At 40.1% G+C, this 19,292-nt stretch overlaps 2 protein-coding genes across 3 annotated transcripts; one reads left to right on the plus strand and one right to left on the minus strand.

The window, feature by feature from the left end:
• Positions 1 to 512: 512 nt before the first annotated feature.
• On the plus strand, positions 513 to 10,901 carry GTF3A (general transcription factor IIIA). Its single transcript, XM_081326990.1, has 9 exons — positions 513 to 1,235; positions 2,925 to 3,025; positions 3,459 to 3,549; positions 4,218 to 4,306; positions 5,067 to 5,140; positions 6,460 to 6,543; positions 8,052 to 8,281; positions 8,363 to 8,422; positions 10,670 to 10,901. Exons 1-9 carry the CDS (start codon positions 1,005 to 1,007, stop codon positions 10,823 to 10,825), a joined length of 1,116 nt encoding a protein of 371 aa, XP_081183116.1. The 5' UTR covers positions 513 to 1,004; the 3' UTR covers positions 10,826 to 10,901.
• Positions 10,902 to 10,956: 55 nt separating this feature from the next.
• On the minus strand, positions 10,957 to 15,514 carry MTIF3 (mitochondrial translational initiation factor 3; the record flags this gene model as incomplete). Of its 2 annotated transcripts, none has more annotated exons than XM_081326996.1 (4): positions 15,142 to 15,513; positions 12,359 to 12,816; positions 11,886 to 12,040; positions 10,957 to 11,126 (listed from the first exon to the last, which is right to left on the minus strand). In XM_081326996.1, exons 1-4 carry the CDS (start codon positions 15,375 to 15,377, stop codon positions 11,103 to 11,105), a joined length of 873 nt encoding a protein of 290 aa, XP_081183122.1. In that variant the 5' UTR covers positions 15,378 to 15,513. The 2 variants fall into 2 exon arrangements, with proteins under 2 accessions (XP_081183122.1, XP_081183121.1); XM_081326995.1 differs by having other exon boundaries at positions 10,996 to 11,202; positions 15,142 to 15,514.
• Positions 15,515 to 19,292: the final 3,778 nt, after the last annotated feature.

Genomic DNA, 19,292 nt, shown 5'->3' on the forward strand with positions numbered 1-19,292 from the left:
AACAACTTTTAAGTTGTGTGGACTTCAATTCCCAGTTGGGCAAAGCAGTTAAAAATGTTGCTTCTTCTATTTTCTTAAAAATCTGGCTTTACAATGCCGATATAGGAATGTTTAGAATGCAGTTAGATGTCCCAATCTGATGTTAAATAAACAGTGGAATCTGTCCTTTAGCGAATGAATGAATTTCAAAGGAAAATTTTATATGAAACATTAAAATTTTAATTTTCAAGAAGTTTATTTATTTATTTATTTAATTGAATTTCTATACCGCCCTTATTCAAAAAGGTCTTTGTTAAGAGGTGAAGTTTCCTAACATATCACAATTTTGCTGATGTGGTAAGATGCAATTCCGCTTATTAATAAGCCACATACATGCTTACTAAATAAATAATATTTTATATAGACCTTGTGGGCCAAGATGGGCAAGCTTTAATCAGTCACAAGCTCACATCTTGCTGCGCATTGTTTCAATTTGCTTAGTACTATTGAAGGAACACTTGGTGGACAGAAAACAGACTGGAAGGCATATCCACTTTATATTAAAATCTCTCTTAAAATCGTGATTATTTATTATCTTGCGGTTCAGGACAATTCTTTCGAAGCATTTTAAGCGCAATCTAAGCATTTGGAAACTGAACCGCAATTAAACACTTGAAAGCAAGAAAACTTCGAAAGGTTGGTGGTAATTATTTTATAAGGGACAATGAAGAGTCGGGCCAAATACGAGTTCCTGTTTGACCGGTTTAGAAGTGTTTTAAAAATCCACAGGAAAAAAAAAAAGAAGAAGTGAAACTGAAGGTCCCACGAAACGGCCCAACTTGAGCCAACGCCCGCTGAGGAGAAAAAGAAAAATGGCGGCGCGCATGCGCCAGAACCATTTCCCCTCTCCTCACGCAGTCTCCGCGGCGGGACCCGCGTTTTCTTGAGGGCGGAGGTTCCTAATTGTTCAGCTTCAGAAAGCGTGAAGCACGAATAGAGGAGAGGTGGAGTTACGGCCCAATCACATGATTTATGGTCCAAAGATGGCCGGAGAGGACTTCGTTGTCGGGGAGGCGGCCTCCACCGCCGCTACTACCCCGACTCAGTCTCCGAAGCACAAACATTCTAGTCTTGGGGGAAGCCGTTTCCGTTCTCCGTCTCAGGACCAGATATTCATCTGCTCGTTCCCATTTTGCGATGCCACCTTCAACCGGGGCTGGAAACTGGACGCGCACCTGTGTCGGCACACGGGAGAGGTACGGGAGAATGAAGTGGGGTGGGGGCTAAAAAGGCTACCTGGCGGGCAGCAGCTAGAGCGGTGATTGGGTTATTGCACGGAAAACGTTTCCCGGGACGACCAACCGTTGGCCCGGAGTGCTGAGCGGAGGGCGGAAAGAGAGCCTTGCGGAAGGAGTGCGGCAGTTGCCATTGGAACGTGAGAGATGGGCGAATGACCAATCAGTAAGAAGTAACTGTGTGATAGGGCGGTATTGGGGAGAAGCGCATGCGCGGCGGTTACTATGGGAACTGAGGTGTTTGTTCGTTTCTTTGGTTTGGCGTTTGTATCTCTGGGTTACTCGTACCGCAAATAATTACGAATAGGTGGATTGGAACTCTGCATGACCATCGCCTGACCTCAGTTAGGCTGAAAAAAAACCCGGGTGCGAGCTAAAAATAGAAATTGCCTTTGGGCACGAGGCCAAAGGAATGAAACTTGGACTTAAACATACTGGTATATACCATGAATTAAATTACTGCTATTTCTTTTTATTAAATCTCTTGGGCTCCTTACAAAAGTGGGGAGCGCTAAATTTCCAAGTACTGAAGTTTTGATTTTACATATTACGTTCTCAACTAATTGATATTAATGTGGGATAAGAAATATAATGAAAAACTTGTATGCAAATTTTAACTGTATTTTATTTTTATTTTTTATTTTAATCCCATTTATATCCCGCCCTTCTCCGAAGACTCAGGGCGGCTTACACTCTAAGCACAAACCAATGTGCTTAGCAATAGCCTTCATTCTGTGTATATGCCTGCTTATTAGGGCTTTCGCCCCCCCCCCACAAGTGGCATTATTACAAAGTCAGCTTATTGCCCCCAACAATCTGGGTCCTCATTTTACCTACCTCGGAAGGATGGAAGACTGAGTCAACCTTGAGCCTGGTGGGACTCGAACCTGCACTAATTGCAGGCAGCTGGTATTACTTAAGGAGGCATTAGCCCACTGCTCCACCAAGGCTCTATAGAATGGTGATGGACTATATGCAACTCATTTTACACTGAATTGACAGTTCTAACTGCTGCTTCTTGGTCCCCAGAATCACTTGAAGAAGCAAATTATCCTACGACCTTTTTCTCCTCAGTGTAAAGTTGTGTATTTTCAACTAGGCATTCAGGTAAATAAAGGTTAGCAGAGAAGATAAAAATACTAGCACTAGTTGTTCTCTATTGGAGCATTATGGGTTTAAGCTGGACACCCAAAAAAAGTGGTCCTGTCATCAGGACCTATTAGGAAACAAAGTACCCTAACTCAGGATCTTAATCACTGTCAAGTATCCTTAACATGTGTTACTCTGTTACACTAGTGTTTTAAAAACGTGTTTTTTTCATCTAAATGATGGATCAATTTTGATGGCTGAAAATGAATTATGGGAGTGTTTGAGTAACTGGAAAGTTTGCTGCTTGTTCATTGTGAATCAGGTCTGTGAATTGATGGCCTCTAACTTGGTGGCTATAGACAATAATAGGTAAGTTTCTGTTAAGACCGAATTGGCAAAATGAGAAATTTCTAATGTAACTCTGGGAAAATAATAGTTGCTTATCACCAACAGAAAAGGAAGTAGAGAAAAATGGACATGAATGGGAGCTGAGAAAGCAAGCAGACATTTAAAAAGAGAATTAAAACAACATTTTTAAAATCTTTTTTTTAATTTTACCAGCGACCCTTTGTTTGCATTTTTGAAGGCTGTGAAAAAGGCTTCACTAGAGGTTTCCACCTTAAGCGTCATTTTCTTACACATACTGGAGAAAAACAATTTGGGTAAGTATATTATAATTTGGGCAACAAAAGTCCTAAACAATTCTGACACCAGTTTGTATAGTTTACAACGTATTTCTAGAATTTAGTGGATTATTCATATATCTCAGTGTTATCAAGGTGACAGTAGTAATAATTGTGTAAAATAACTAGATTGCAAGTTTTTTTATTGAATGAAAGTATATTAGTATGTTTAGCAGAAAGGAAATAAATCTAGGACTGCTGACAACATAATTTTTTTTATTTAGGTAGATGTTGATAGATGTAGTTTATTTATTTAGATTGATGTAGTTTACATGTTTAACATTAGTCTAAGCTTATTGGCTTAAACCAGTGTGTTTATTGTTAGCAAGTTACTTAAAATCAGATATTTGTTTTAGATACATCTACTACAATGTATTCATTTTTGTTTGATTATACTTTAATATTTATATAGATGCACAGTAGATGGTTGCAATAAAAAGTTTACAACAAAATCAAACTTGAACAAGCATGTTCTACGGAGACATCATCAGAGAAAATATGTAGTAAGTGCCTCTATTTCTTTGCTACTTCATTCCAGACATTAGGAAGTAGTTCTTGAAACTTGTGTAATTTAGTGAAGTCAACTCAACTCAACTCTGGCATCCTTAATGTGTTAGACTTGTTGCCATAATCTTCAACCAGATTGATTAAGGGCCAGGTTGATGGTATATTGAAGTCTCCAACATCTGTTGGAAATCTCCAGCATCTGGAAAGCATAATGCTTTGATAACTGTTGGCTATTTCACATATATTAACCATGGATGAAGCTGTACATCATAAACTTTAATCAATTGGTTTAGAAAGTTTTGTGAACTTAGTTTATCTTGCATGCTTAGGCTGTAGATCAGCAAGCCTATCCCACTCCTCCTGCTCTCCTTTGCAGTAACAGAAGATGGTGTACATCCTTGTAGATTGCAGATATGATAAGAGACAAGGGATATTTTTTTCTTGCCATAGTGGGCATGTTACATTCTGAAAAAGGTTTGTTTGTGCAGATTAATTGGAGCCTTGGTGCATTCTCTAAACTACACTGGATTAATTACTAATAATTTGAAGTCCTTTTTGCTAATTTGTACAATTATATAGTAAGCCTTTTGATAAATGATAAATGCTAATTTAGGAGTTTAATGTGGGTTTTCTCTGACTGTAACCAAATTGATTTTCCAAACAGTGTGACTTTGAAAATTGTGGGCAATCTTTTAAAAAGCACCAGCAATTAAAAATACATCAGTCTCAACACACTGGTGAACCATTTTTCAAGTAAGTGAAACATTTTGACACTTTGCCTTTTTAGTTAAAGCCTCAGAATGAATTTTATTAATAACTTTAAGGATACCTGCAAGTAGGAATTAGAAATTGTTACAACAAGGAAGATATAATTAAAGGTCTTCAGATAGGGCTGGCATAGCTTAAATTCATATAATATGTCATAGGACATAACAAGTTCACTGCTCATTCCTCTTTCTAATCTGGTGAACATTATACTTTTAACATTTTAGTGTGAAAATTGGTACCTCATATAAAAACAGTACACATTCATATTCTGAAGTACTTTTTCTGAGAAAATACTTGTTCAATTACAAGGTACCAATTTTCACACTTGTTATTTTCTATCCCCTCTTCTTTGATAGTTTAAATTGACCTGAGTTTTGTACTTTCCAACCACAGTATCTGACTTAAGCACCTCAGAAATTTCCAGTTTTAACTTTGGCTTGTGTTTATTATTTGATTAGTAGACAATGACTGTTAAATTTATTTAATGTACATCAAAATACATAAAACTAAACATAATCTGTGAATTTAAGGGGGTATATATGTAGCATTCCCTCAGTCATATTTTTGCCTTCCTGATCTGAACGCAGAGAATCTTCTCTGAATGTTTTTACTGAAAGGTGATGTTACAGAATGAAGAACTGAAGGAAAAAAAGTTTGTTTTCAGTCGCAAGAGAGTTTATACCTCACAGTTCATAAACAGTGATTTCTGTTTTCATTTTGAGTGACTGTGTTTGTTGTCCCACAGGTGTGGTCATGAAGAATGTGGAAAGCGCTTTTCTTCACCCAGCCATTTAAAACGTCATGAGAAGATTCACCAAGGTAATTATTCCTTTGTTTCAGTAATACTAAAAGAGTAAGAATTGGGGTAACGTAGTTATTTTAACCATGATTAGTTGAATAAGCTACACTAAAGGAATTCACACAAGAGTCGGAAACAACATATTATATAAATTAGACAGTTGAGGTGCAATGCAAATAAAAAGTGTAGATCAAATGAGAAAAGTCTGAATAAAGTAGTTTTTTAAAAATAGTAAGTAAGCACACCAAGTGTAGATGTTGGCTGTAAAATTAGAAAGAAATTTTAGAAAGTTCATCCACTTGATTAATGATAGTTGTTGCCGAGTCTGTGTTGCCTTGTTTAATGCGCATTTATACCCCATATGTAGGGACGCGGTGGCTCAGTGTGTTAGAATGCTGAGCTTGTCTATCAGAAGGTCGGCAGTTTGGCGGGTCGAATCCCGAGTGCCGTGTAACAGAGTGAGCGCCTGTTACTCGTCCCAGCTTCTGCCAACCTAGCAGTTCGAAAGCACGTAAAAATGCAAGTAGAAAAATAGGGACCACTACGGTGGGAAGGCAACAGCGTTCCGTGCGCCTTTGGCGTCTAGTCATGCTGGCCACATGACCACGGAGACGTCCTCGGACAAGCGCTGGCTCTTCGGCTTTGAAACGGAGATGAGCACCGGCCCCTAGAGTCGGAAACTGACTAGCACACATGTGCGGGGGAACCTTTACCTTTACCTTTACCCCATATGTTCATTGTTTTTAACCCTAGCTCACTGTAAGCAGCTGTGCTTGCATTTGCTATATTAAGGTTCTGCAAGTGAGTCGGTTTTTTTACTCCCTTTTGCACAGCTGGAGAGTAAGAGCTTGCTGTTGTAACTCCCAGTTTCTTTTATTATGGCTGTGCAAATGGAATTTGAAGATTTGCAGTTCAGTGACATCTAAGCAATTATATTTCTTCTGCCCTCCCGCTTTATAAGCAGAAGGCACTGTGCAAAATAAGGAGCAAGGCCCTAGACCAGGGGTGTCAAACTCGCAATGTCATGTGACGTGTCGTGACGTATCACAACTTTTACCCCATTACCGGAGCTGGGGTGGGCACGGTTTCGGCATGACGCATCGGTTTGACACCCCTGCCCTAGATTGTGAGTTCAAGTCTTGCCTTAGTCCTGAAAGACAGCTGTGTCACCTTGGGCCAGTCACTCTCTCAGCCCAAACCAGCTCCCAGGGTGGTGGTTGTGGGGAAAATAGGAAGGTTTGTTTAATATGTTCACTGCCTTGAATTATTTGTAAAAATAATAAAGGTGTAAAATATGCATTTATTTTTTGAAGCCAGTTAACATCATTTTTTGTTATAGGTTATGCATGCAAAAAAGAGAGTTGTTTGTTTGTTGGAAAAACCTGGTCAGAATACCTGAAACACATGAGACTCAGTCATGTGGGTAAGTAAGTAGAGTTACTTTCATAACTGAGGCAGCATACATTGATTGATAAACGCATCTTAAAAGTCATGCAGTAATCCTGTTATTTAAAAAGAAGCTAATTCACGTTAGAGCTCCATTGAATATTTCTTCTGTTACAAGTAGAGCTGGACTTACGACTAACATTTTTGTTGCTAAGCAAGACAGTTGTTAAGTGAGTTTTGCCCCATGTTACAATCTTTCTTGCCACAATTGTGAAATGAATCAGTTGCAGATGCTAAATTAGTAACATGGTTAAGTGAAACTGGCTTGCCCATTGACTTTGCTTGTCAGAAGGTCGCAAAAGGTGATCACGTGACCCTGGGTCACTGCAAATATGATAAATACATGCCAGTTGCCAAGCATCCAAATTTTGATCACATGACCATGGAGATCCTACAATGGTTGTGTGAAAAACTCATAAGTCACTTTTTTCCAGTGCTGTTGTAATTTTGAACTGTCACTAAATGGTTGTAAGTCGATGACTGTGTTCTATTTCCATTTTTATGAATAAAATATTTTCCATAAATAGAATATATCAATTGTTGATTCACAGCTTCCCATACATAATACATGTGATGAATATGTAGATCAGGGGTATCAAACTGCTGGCCCACGGGCCAGACGTGTCACAGGGAAGCCGCACCCACCCCATTGCCGGCAATGGCAAAACAGTCCCGATATGTCGCACAACGTCACAAGTTTGACATGTCTGATGTAGATACTTACAATAGAAGTGCAAGTATAAGACATGCTCATAGGATCACACAGAAGGTTCAGTGGGTCCACTGTTTTGTTTTCCAGCTGTGACTAGCTAGTAACTTTGAAAAGTTCACAAGAAGCATGTGATGTAATCAGACTCATCTGTTTCTATGGATGGGTATTCAGAAATGTGTCTGATCCTCAAGTAACATATAAACACAGCAGCTACTGTATATTCCTATTCAGATGCTCTATAAATGGTGTGATTTGTTCTTAAATTTGAAGTGTTGCCTGTCATGTATATATGTATCATTTGTGCCTTAGACCTGGACAACTAATAAATTTAAATAAAATAACCACTTAAACCAGGCATGTCCAACTTTTTGGCTTGCCACTTTGACCATACATAAAATTTGTAATATAGTTAATGTATATGAATACACATATTAAAATTTTATAGTGTTGTGGGGGCTGTATTACCAGCTGTCCAAGACCACATGTGGCTGTTAGCTGCTGGTTGGACACTCCTGATTTAAATCAAACTCTCTTCTCCTGAAATTGTATCACAGCTATGCAATCCAGGAAAAAAAAAGTTGCTTAAAGAAATTACGAGCAGAGCATTTCTCAACTTCAAAGTATCTTTCCTTTCTGAACCTGAATGCTGCAGAACTATTATTTACTATGGTGGTCAAGGTAATACACTGATAGTAATATTGTTCTTTGGGAAGAAATTTAAAGAATTATGCTTAGGACTCTGCTTCTGCCTTTTGTTTTTCCTTTTCCACTAGAACCAGTTACCTGTCAAGTGTGTTCCAAAACACTGACTCGCAAAGATTATCTGAAATGTCACATGAAAACACATGCCGTTGACAGAGAAGTTTTTAAATGTCCAAAGGAGGGCTGTAAAAGAACATACACAACAGTGTTCAACCTTCAAAGTCATATTCACTCATTTCATGAGGCAAAAAAACCTTTCGTGTGTGACCACCCTGGCTGCGGAAAGATTTTTGCAATGAAAGTAGGCATTTTAAACACTATTATTTGATAAATATTGTTCATCTTCTATTTCAGGTCATAAACATATTTTTATTCTTTACAGCAAAGCCTCATAAGGCACATGGTACTACATGATCCTGATAAGAAAAGGTTGGACAAAAAAGTAAGTCACATTCTTGAATTTTCTCCTAGTAGGAGCTTACAAAAATGAAACAAATATATAATTTTGAACATGAAACACACTGCATTCCAGAAGTTCTCCTGAACTTCTCTGAATAAGTCATGGTTTGGTCAAAACAAAACCCAGAACATTTTTGTACTTCTGGGCTTAGCTAAACAAAATAAAGATTTTCTTGTCCTTAGAACAAAGCTTACAGAGATCCTCAAATGATTTCATGGCAAGCAGGGCCAGGCTTCAGCCCATTGTGCCCTCTCTCCCCTTTTCTCAATATGATATGTCTCAATAGCCCAAATACTTCCATGATCTTCCTAGCACCTCCTTTATTTCCTTCACCAATGTCTTTGACTGTTTCTGATCATTATTTCTCCAAAATATTTCTGCATGTAACAGCTGTGTTTCAATCCATATCTGGAATAATTCAACTTTGGTCCAGATCTGGACCCAGTGTACTAGTTCTGATTGGATCAGTCTTATCTGAAATCATCTGCTCTGATACGAATCTTTTGCAACTGTATAATAACTAGTAATATTCTCTTGGGGAAGGGTTATACAGGCAATTCTTATTCATGATAGTCATGTTCTGTAAAATTACCCTGACTACTGAATTAGTGAATGTTCAAACCTCAGCTAGGACGTGTGTGTTGGGTGATTCCAATGTTTTACCCCTCTGCATGTCTGAAAATAAATGGAAGAGCACCATGTATTGGTTTTGAGTTACAAAAGCATTTTTCCAAACAAGTGAATTCACATATGCAGAATCTGCAAATAAAGAGAAATGGCCTGTACAAACTTCAGTAGAGTTTATGCAAAGTGGTTCAGTTTAATCATGATGATTCAAGTCATCAAGAAAAAAGACCCGTCTCATTTAAGCTTTCATGAAGATTTTCTTAAAGCTTATGCAGTCTTGACCTTTCAATTGTTGTTGATAATTAGAAGATTATTTGCTATTGACAAGGCCTAGCCTGATGGGGATCGGTGGGGTTGTTTTATCTTTAGTCTCTTAATTTTATCTTGGGGTTTTTAGAATTGTACTCCTATTGTTTTAACTAGGGCAACTGTTTAATCTCTTTTTAATGTTTGTATTTGGTATTTTATTCTGCCCTGTGAACCGCCCTGAGTCCTCAGGGAGAAGGGCGGTATATAAATGTTATTAAATTAAATTAAATTAAATTAAAGGGGGTTTGTGTAGGGGGGGGAGATTAAAGGGCAAAATGGGAATTTTAAGCATTGCAGAGGCTTAAAGTATTTGACCTGTTTTCTAGTGGGAAAATAGGGCTGAGTTTGGAAGGTTTTCAGAGTTTTTAGGAAGAAGACAGCTTAATCCTCTGTAAGACTTAGAGTCCCACCTTGTTCTCACTTACGCCAAGAAAAACTCTGAAACCCCTCCCCATACAGTCTGGAGGCAGTAAATAGTGTCTGGGATGGCTGGGACTGGGAGGGGGGGGCTAACATGATATATTTATAGCACTCTGAGCAGTTTATAGAATCAGTATATTTTTATTTTATTTTTTATTTTAATTCCATTTATATCCCGCCCTTCTCCGAAGACTCAGGGTGGCTTTATAGCACTCTGAGCAGTTTATAGAATCAGTATATTTTTATTTTATTTTTTATTTTAATTCCATTTATATCCTGCCCTTCTCCGAAGACTCAGGGTGGCTTACAAGCTTAGCAGTAGCCTTCATTCTATGTATATGCCTGCTTATTAGGGCTTCCCCCCACCAAGCGGCATTATTACAAAGTCAGCTTAATTGTCCCCAACAATCTGGGCCCTCATTTTACTGACCTCAGAAGCATGGAAGGCTGTGTCTGTCATTAAAATACTTAGAGGCATCAGCCTTCCCAGACCTTCAGAACAATGCCAGTCTTAGTCTGTTATCTGCTATCAATGTAGCCACATTGGGAATTTTTGCCATTATTCCAGGATATCCTGAGGGCATGAAATGTAGGGCCTTTTGTACCTGAGATTAAATAGAGAAAGATAAGAATCTTTGGTGCTTTTCCTGGGTTGCTTCTTCCTGCTTTAGTTAGCCTTTCCTTCTCCCTCCTTCCAAATTTCCCTCCCTCCTTCCAAATTGATCTAAGGTTCCCTTAATTCTCCTGTGATATTCCAAAACCCAGTTGGCAAAACTGCAAGTCACAGACAATTTTATTGTTAACTGTTCTCAGTTTTTAATGACAAAAAAGGGATATTCCATTACAGCTCTCTTTTGGATCTTGCTTCCTCAGAAACCACAGCAAAAGCGGAGCCTGGCCTCTCACCTCAGTGGATATATCCCTCCGAAAGTACAGCGAAGAAACTTATCTTCAGTGGAAGAATCTCTGCCTGCATCTGCAGCAAGCAGCAAACAACAGGCTGCTGATGGCCAAAATGCCATTCCTTGACAACAGTTTTAGATGTGCCTAACAGTCATCATGAGACATGCTCACAAGAAGTGGCTTTGAGACGGTGGTCATTGCCAGGTTTATAGAATTGGTACAGAAGGCTGAAGGTCAATGCACCAAAATGACTTGTCGTATTCTTTTTCCATTCCATTTTTAGAAGAAAAAAACGATCACTGCTTGGTTACATCTGAGTCCATAACGTTGCTTCCATTCTTCTGAACGTCTGCATTTTTCTCCACAAGATTTAATTTCTGGATCTCTTTCTTTGATAAGTGTCTCAATATACAAGTACTCCTTCCTTCTGCAGTAATAGAGGGCATGGAGTGATACGTGGCTTTCTCACGCATCGTATCCAAGATCTTATCAAAAAATGTTAACTGAAAATAAGATGAATTGGCTTAATGAACAGTTTGAATATATTTTGCATCTATTAAGGGACGTTGTTAAATGCAAGTCATTCTATTTTATACAAATAAAATACCCCAATGGATCATGAAACTGGCAAACCAAAATTCAAACAGTCTAAATACTGGCTTGCAGATCTTCATGAGCATGAATGAAAGTTATATTCCTATCTTTCTGAAAATTTACAGCTTACTGCTCCCAACTTTACTCTCTGTGAAGCTCACTCACTATATCTTACAATTTCTAAGTCAAGCACCCAAAAGTATTGATTTTAAGCTAATATATACTCTTTCTGGTTTTAATTATGCTTCCTTCAAGTAATGTTGTAATTCCAATTATGTAGCAATAAAAGGGAAAGGATATTATTTCACTGACAAATGTAGCAGTAGGCAGTGCAAAGCAAATAAGCTTTTATTATTTTGACCCAGATGAAACCGCTTCCTGGCAATCCTTACCCTTCAGACTGAGAGCCGAAAGCCCCCCTTGATGATGCTGAATTACAAGCAGCCCAGCCTCCATTGCAATAGTGAAAGATGCTGGGAAGTGAAACACTATTTTTTCCCCATTTGACAGGAAACAGTGATTTTAGAAACCAACTTAGAATACTATGATCTCTGCGAAGAGATCATACCTCAAAATGTTCCAATAAGCTTACCATCTTTTCAGGTCCATCAGAAATAGTTTTTTGATGCAGCATAATTTTCACATGGTACTTCTTGTCAATCCATTCTTGAATTTGTTTTACTTTTGTACTGAAATCGTGTTGCTCTGTAACTGTGGACATTTTAATAATCTTCTGTTGAACAGGCCCTGTTAAAATAAGATCATGAGTTAAACTAGTTCCTTTCAATTTGTTAATAGGATGTAGTTCACTTCAGTTAAAAAGTAAAAACAAGCACATACACAAACATACACACATACATCAGTTTTGTCCAATTTAATGAGGACATGCCCTTGTCCTATGCAGAAATAAAATAAGATGAAATATGGCCTTGGTCACAAAACACCGCCCACCCCTGGTTTAATGTATTATGTGAGCCAGGCTACCATGGCTAAATTAACCAAAGCTTATAATAAACTTAGCATAACATCTGAATTGCCAGTATCTTTCACAGAATCTATGCATACCTGCTTTGGGGATGGCTTTCTCATCTCTAATTTTGAGGCGCTCTTCATAAATTTGTTTTCCTGTCATTAGCCTATACTTGGGTGGATCTGTTTTCTCAGACAACAGGACAAGATTCATCCCTCTTTCATCCATGATATGAAGTACATTTGCCCTATGCATTTCTCCCATGTCTTCACCATTCTCATCAATTAGTTGTATCTTGTTGTATGGGATTCTCCTCCCAACACTTTCAAATATTTCTCTGGCATTTTTCTTTTTTTTCTTCTCTTCAATGACTTTTGTACAGAATGCTCGACTGTAAGAGTCTTTCTTATCACGTGCTGCTTTTAGCCAAATCTGAGCTATTGCTGTATTTTTCTCTGGCTGCATCGTGAAGCTGGCAATATACCGAGTTATGGAATTCAATTCTTTCCTTCCAGCCAGATCCAGTAATTTCTTCAGGTAGAATGACGTCATTCTAGGATGGGAGCAGAAAATAAAACATATAACCATGCAATCAAAATTTATTATTTTAAAGTTCATTGTCAAGTTACCTTTTCAATTTAAAAATATGTAAAGTTATAGTGTTTGAAATTTAATTTTAAAAAGTTTCCAAAGTTCTAAAAACATGTTAAGACCCTTGACAAAAAATATTAAACTGTTAAATGCTTAGTTTAGTTCATTTTTATTGAGTAGACAAAGCCAGTTTTTAGAGTTGTGTGAATGTGCTATTTCAATAGTGTACCCATACACAAAATATTAAAAATGCAACACAAGAGATATAAGAATGTGTGTATAAAATACAACAATACTTACAAGAATATGACAATAAGGCTATCTATGTACTGACACTATTTAAATAGCATGTTAAGCTATGGTTGCTTAATACTGGATTATTGAATAGACTGCTAGTCTAAATTTTAAGCTTTTAAGCTATGACTTAATTAATAAAAGATCAAAAATGAAATCACATTTAAGCTTACTGTGATCTAACTCAGGGTCCCCAACCCCCAGGCCATAGCCCACTATTGGGCTGTGAACCATTCAAAACTGGGCCAATAGTGGCATATAACAATCCAAAAATTACAGCCTTATAAGAAACGTACATTATGTACGTTTTGTGCATGTAGTCTTTGTTTAACCAGATGTCCCAATATGTTGAATTGCAACTCCTGTAATTTCTTCAAAATATGCTTAAAGGAATACTTATGTGAGAAATTTCTGTTCAGCATTTCAGGAACATCTCAATGTATTTTCTTTTCAAAACCTGTTTTCAGTAATGGTTAGAGCAGGCCATAAAAAAGGTAAAGGTTCCCCCGCACATGTGTGCTAGTCGTTTCCAACTCTAGGGGCCGGTGCTCATCTCTGTTTCAAAGCCGAAGAGCCAGCGCTTGTCCGAGGACGTCTCCATGGTCATGTGGCCAGCATGACTAGACACCAAAGGCGCACGGAACGCCGTTACCTTCCCACCGTAGTGGTCCCTATTTTTCTACTTGCATTTTTACGTGCTTTCGAACTGCTAGGTTGGCAGAAGCTGGGACGAGTAACAGGCGCTCACTCTGTTATGTGGCACTCGGGATTTGACCCGCCAAACTGCCGACCATTTGATCGACAAGCTCAGCGTCCTAACCCACTGAGCCACCACATCCCTAGAGCAGGCCATAGAGCATGTTAAAAACAGTTCACAGACCTCTGAAGAAGAAGCAAAACTAGTGATAGAAAATTGCCTGAATAAGAATAAACTTTTAAAAAGCTTTTTGGTTTTATTCTGTCATAGAATTCCTTGCAGAATCCTTGGGTTACGTGATGTTGCAAGTTTGACACCCCTGATCCAGAATCATTTTATTCCTTAAATTTAAACTACAAGAGAGCAGCAATAAATGTATTTTTTATCATCTCATTAGTATTGGGACAGTGACTTCCAAATTTATGTTCTCCACAAGTGAAGCAGTGACAAAAGAATCCCTGAGGATAAAGTTATTCACATACCACCTTTTTATACAATTTATTTTCCTAAGTGCACTATGGGGTTGAAAAGGTTTCAGGTTTTGAAACACATTGCCAAACAAAGAGGAATAGAAGACAAGTTTGTGGAATAGAAAATGTGGATTTAGTAAAGACAAGCTGTAGGCCTGAACTGGCTAGTTGTTTTTGAGGAACCTGGGATTCCATTCCTCCAAGCCAAAAGTATGGGGTTGGTGCGATCCTAGCTTCTACACCTTGCACTTTCGAGCGTTAACTATCTTGGTGGCAAAACCCGTTGCTCCCTGCAGAAGATCCTTGGTTCAAAGCCTTATCTTGCCTGGGACGGGCTAAAACAACCATAACTTGCCTTTTTTATGATATGTGGACTTCGGCTCTTAAGACATCTTACACATCCACACTCTTTAAAGCAGGGGTCTTCAAACTTGGCCCTTTTATGACTTGTGGACTTCAACTCCCAGAATTCCTCAGCCAGCTTTGCTGGCTGAGGAATTCTGGGAGTTGAAGTCCACAAGTCATAAAAGGGCCAAGTTTGAAGACCCTTGCTTTAAAGGCTGAGAAACTGGGTTACAGTGCAGCGGGCAAACGCAGGCACGAAGGTCAGCTGAACTGTTAATGCGAAGAAGACAAGCCAGGATGCATCCCAAGCTAGGCGACCCAGGACGGCCGTTTCCTAACTGCTTTCATAGAAATAACTGCATTTGGGGCTTCTTTAAAAAGAAAAAAAAAACAAAATACTGCAAATGTAGGTGCTAGGAACACCCTTTCGGGGTTCTCTTGCCTCGCCCTTGTATCTACTGCAAGGTAGACAGACACTCACCTGACGCGGAAGCCCCAGTGCAGGAACGGGAGAAAGGAAGGGGCAGAGATGCCAGAGAGGAAGAGGAGGAGCTGGTGAGCTAAGGGGGCGGGGTTAAAACCTCCCGAGGCGCTATCCGCAGAGCGTCTCCCTCCTGCGGGGTCGTGGTTGTCCCAAAGGTGCTTTTTTTTTTTTTTTGCAAAGGGAGCTGGACCTTTTTTGGGTTTTTTTTTGCTTGAAAGCGTTTCGCTTCTCATCCAAGAAGATTCCTCAGTTCTGGATGAGAAGCGAAACCTTTTCACGCAAAAGCACCTTCGGGACTCCCTGGGCTAGTGGTAGGCAACCTCGGCTCTCTTATGACTCATGGACTTCAACACCCAGAATTCCTGAGCCAGCTGTGCTGACTCAGGAATTCTGGGAGTTGAAGTCCATGAGTCATAAGAGAGCCGAGGTTGCCTACCCCTGCCCTGGGCGCTCTTCTTCTTTTGGTTCCTTGGAACCGTCTCCTCGGAGATCTCACGTCAATCCCGTGTGTGTGTGTGTGTGTGTGTGTGTGTGGAGAGAGAGAGAGAGAGAGAGAGAGAGAGAGAGAGAGAGAGAGATCTGCTTCCTTGCGCATGCGCGCTGCTTTTTGGTCGACGCACATGGGCTGGGTGGGTTGTTTCCCCAGTAAGCGTCTGGAGGCGACGGGTGCCGACTTGCGTGTCGCTCCGACTCCTTATTCGTTGGGATCGGGTGTCCACATTTCCTAGTCCGGCAGACAGCGGAGCAGAGGTGGAAGGTCGTGTTCCACGTCTGGGGAGGAACGCAGAGTCTGGTGGGAGCGAGCGGCCGCCCCCTCCCTCTGGCTTTGGCCGGGCGGACGAGGGGGACCCGCACGGAGGAAGGGGACAAGCGAGCCGTTCGGGCGTTACCTTTGTTTTGGTCGGGGTCCGTTCTCCTAGCTTGCTGTTTAGAATGGGCCCCTGCCAAAAGCTAGAATATTCTCCGCAGTCTCTTAATACTTGGGTTTTCTCCTGCTCGCGGTTTAAGCAGAGAAGGAAGTTTTAAGGGAATTTGGGTGAGCTGACAAGCAGTTAGGACTGGCGATTGATCTTTGCAACCGTCGCTTGCCTTGCCCCGCAAAAAAGCCAGTGATCGCTGCCTAGAGCAGGGGTAGGCAACCTCGGCTCTTTTATGACTCATGGACTTCAACTCCCAGAATTCCTGAGCCAGCTTGGCTGGCTCAGGAATTCTGGGAGTTGAAGTCCATGAGTCATAAAAGAGCCGAGGTTGCCTACCCCTGGCCTAGAGCCTTCCTCCGTCTTCTGCCGCTACTTGGTTGCCTCTGGGGGGGGACAGAAGTTCACCCTTTGTCCCCCTTCTTCGCTTGTATTCACTACTTGAAGCGAGCGGTTGCAAACCAGTCTTGCCAAGAAAACTGCAGGGACTTTTCCAGGCATTCGCCAAGAGTCGAAACTGACTGGAATGCATCCCTTCCTCCCCGCCCCAAATGATAAACCATGGATTAAAAGCCACCCGCTCATGAAACCCACTAAATTCAAGTAAATCACGTTATGGGTTAAAATGTTACGCAGGAAATACGAGTTGCTTGTTCGAGGCTTGACATATTCTGTGATTCCAGTTCTTTCCCTTCCGCTAGAGCAGCGTTTCTCCTTAACAATTTTAAGACGTGTGGATTTCAACTTGGCTAAGAATGAGGTAAGGGACGCAGTGGCTCAGTGGGTTAGGACGCTGAGCTTGTCGATCAAATGGTCGGCAGTTTGGCAGGTCGAATCCTGAGTGCCGCATAACAGAGTGAGCGCCTGTTACTCATCCCAGCTTCTGCCAACCTAGCAGTTCGAAAGCATGTAAAAAATGCAAGTAGAAAAATAGGGACCACTACGGTGGGAAGGTAACAGCGTTCCGTGTGCCTTTGGCGTCTAGTCATGCCGGCCACATGACCACGGAGACGTCCTCGGACAAGCGCTGGCTCTTTGGCTTTGAAACGGAGATGAGCACTGGACCCTAGAGTTGGAAATGACTGGCACACATGTGTGGGGGAACCTTTACCTAAGAATGAGGTGCTAAACAAAAACAAGCCAAAAATGGATAATTAAGTTAAATTTAATCTAAAGTTAATTAAAAATATAATTTATTGTCTGTATTTTCCCTTTTCTGTCACATTAAAAATGTGCAGCTTAATTTAGAGGCAGCTTAATTTAGAGGAAGAAGAATTAAGTATGCCTGTTGGGAGATTAAACCTTTCTCAGGTCAGACGTGCTAGAACAGGGGTCCCCAACACCCCAAAACACACACACACACACATGGTCTCTGGACTGGTAGCGGGCTGTGGCATGCCAGCAACCGGTCTGCATAAACAAGGAAAGCCCCATCTACTGGATGCAAGCAGTACACAAAACCACGCACTCTGGTCTGTGGAAAAAACTGTCCACGGAACTGGTCCCTGGAGCCCAAAAGGTTGAGGACTTCTGTGCTAGAATATAGCTCCTGTCATCCCAGTCAACATAAAAATATGGCATTTTTCACAGTCTTGATGGCCATCCTACACAACTAGAATAAAATAACTGTTTTGTGTAATGCTGCAGAGGGCACTGCTGCCTTTGTCTTGAGAAGAAACTGCTGCAGAAGTTTAGAAGCTTCAGCTGGTCCCTTCATTCAGATCATGTTTAAGGGGATATACCATGTGAATGGAGCTGTTGTGAGAGCTGTATTATTTCATAGCTTTCTCTTATGGTGCATTTTATCCTCTTGATTATTTGCTGTCTTAGACGTTGTGCAGAAAGCAGGCTGTAGATTGCAAAATTCAGCACTGAAATGGATTGGAAAAGGAGGAGAGTGCACCAGAATTGGTGGGTTCTCTGTTAGCTCTACGATATCTGGCTGCAGAAAAATGAACTGTTCTACATGCTGTCTTTGCTGGCATCTACTGGTCATTAGGAATTTTGTAACTTAGTTGTTTGCTTATCTTTTTTAAAAATGTTTATTATTATTTTTAACATAATCACCTTGATATTTGGTAAACAGCGTGTTGTCTGGGTTTATATTTACAAACAATAACAATTAGTTTCTATAATTCCATAATCCACATAGTTGCTTTCCTTGATTTTCTCTTCTTCCAATAATATTCTCATTTATCAACCTTAAATTAGTACATTTATTTAAATTTATTTTCCCCTCAATGTTCAAAAACATTTTTACCTGTTAAGATTTTCTTGGAGTTAGTTACGCTTAACTATTTAAGTCTTTTTCCTCATATAAGCCATCCCAACAATTTTACATTTCTCATATCTTAAAACAAAAACAAAAAAGAGAAGAAAAAAATGAAGGGAATAATATACTACTTGAAAAATATGTACCTTCTTAAGCTAAGATACATTTCTCTTCCAAAAAAAATTCTATTATTTTTAACCATATTCAAACAAATATTTAATCTTTAAGTGTTAAGAATAGAATCTTAGAATTAATTCTTAGAGGTCACCTAGTCCAACCTGTTACACACCCCAGGATCTGCAGCTAAAGCACTTTGGACAGATGACTGCCCAGCTTCTGAAGACTGGATGACTTCAAGAAGCAACCTTTGCCACTGGTTGACAGGTCTTACTGTTAAAAGATTCCTCATAATACTGTAGCCAAATTTATTTCCCCATAGTTTCAACCTATTGGTTCTGACCTTTAGTGCAACAGAGAACAAGTTCACTCTCCCTCTTATTTGACAACCTTTTAAATATCTGAAGGCTGCTATATCTTCTAAATCAGGGGTGTCAAACTCAATTTCATTGAGGGCTGCATCAGCATTGCGGTTGCCCTCAGGGGGCTGAGTGGGTGTGGCCTGGGTGGGCGTGGCCTACTGGGTGGGCATGGCTAAAGTGCATATGGCCTGCTGGGTGGGCGTGGCCAGCTCTACATCGTTCGCATCAAGGGTGCCTATGGGGGCCTGGGCAAGAGTGGGATAGATCTGAGGGTCTCTGGGCCAGGGCCAAGGCAGTGGGGGCCATTCCCTCACTGTTTCCAGGATGGCTTCGTGGGCCGCATGAAACCACTTGTGTTTGACATGTCTGTTCTAAATCTTGTCTTTTTCAGGCTGAACATACTCAATTTTTTTAACCATTCCTCATGGGACTTCCAGAACTATTTGCATTGCTATATTCTGGATCAGTTGTAGCTTCTGA

This window comes from Vipera berus (assembly GCF_964194415.1).
Source record: "Vipera berus genome assembly, chromosome: 4".
Taxonomy (NCBI): domain Eukaryota; kingdom Metazoa; phylum Chordata; class Lepidosauria; order Squamata; family Viperidae; genus Vipera; species Vipera berus.

What these genes read in the sequence shown, in the direction of transcription:
- GTF3A (XM_081326990.1), top strand. Translation starts at nt 1,005, where the DNA reads ATGATTTATGGTCCAAAGATGGCCGGAGAGGACTTCGTTGTCGGGGAG. An exon ending in TGTGTCGGCACACGGGAGAG is followed by an intron (nt 1,236 to 2,924) that starts GTACGGGAGAAT and finishes TAATTTTACCAG; the next exon opens with CGACCCTTTGTTTGCATTTT. An exon ending in ACTGGAGAAAAACAATTTGG is followed by an intron (nt 3,026 to 3,458) that starts GTAAGTATATTA and finishes ATATTTATATAG; the next exon opens with ATGCACAGTAGATGGTTGCA.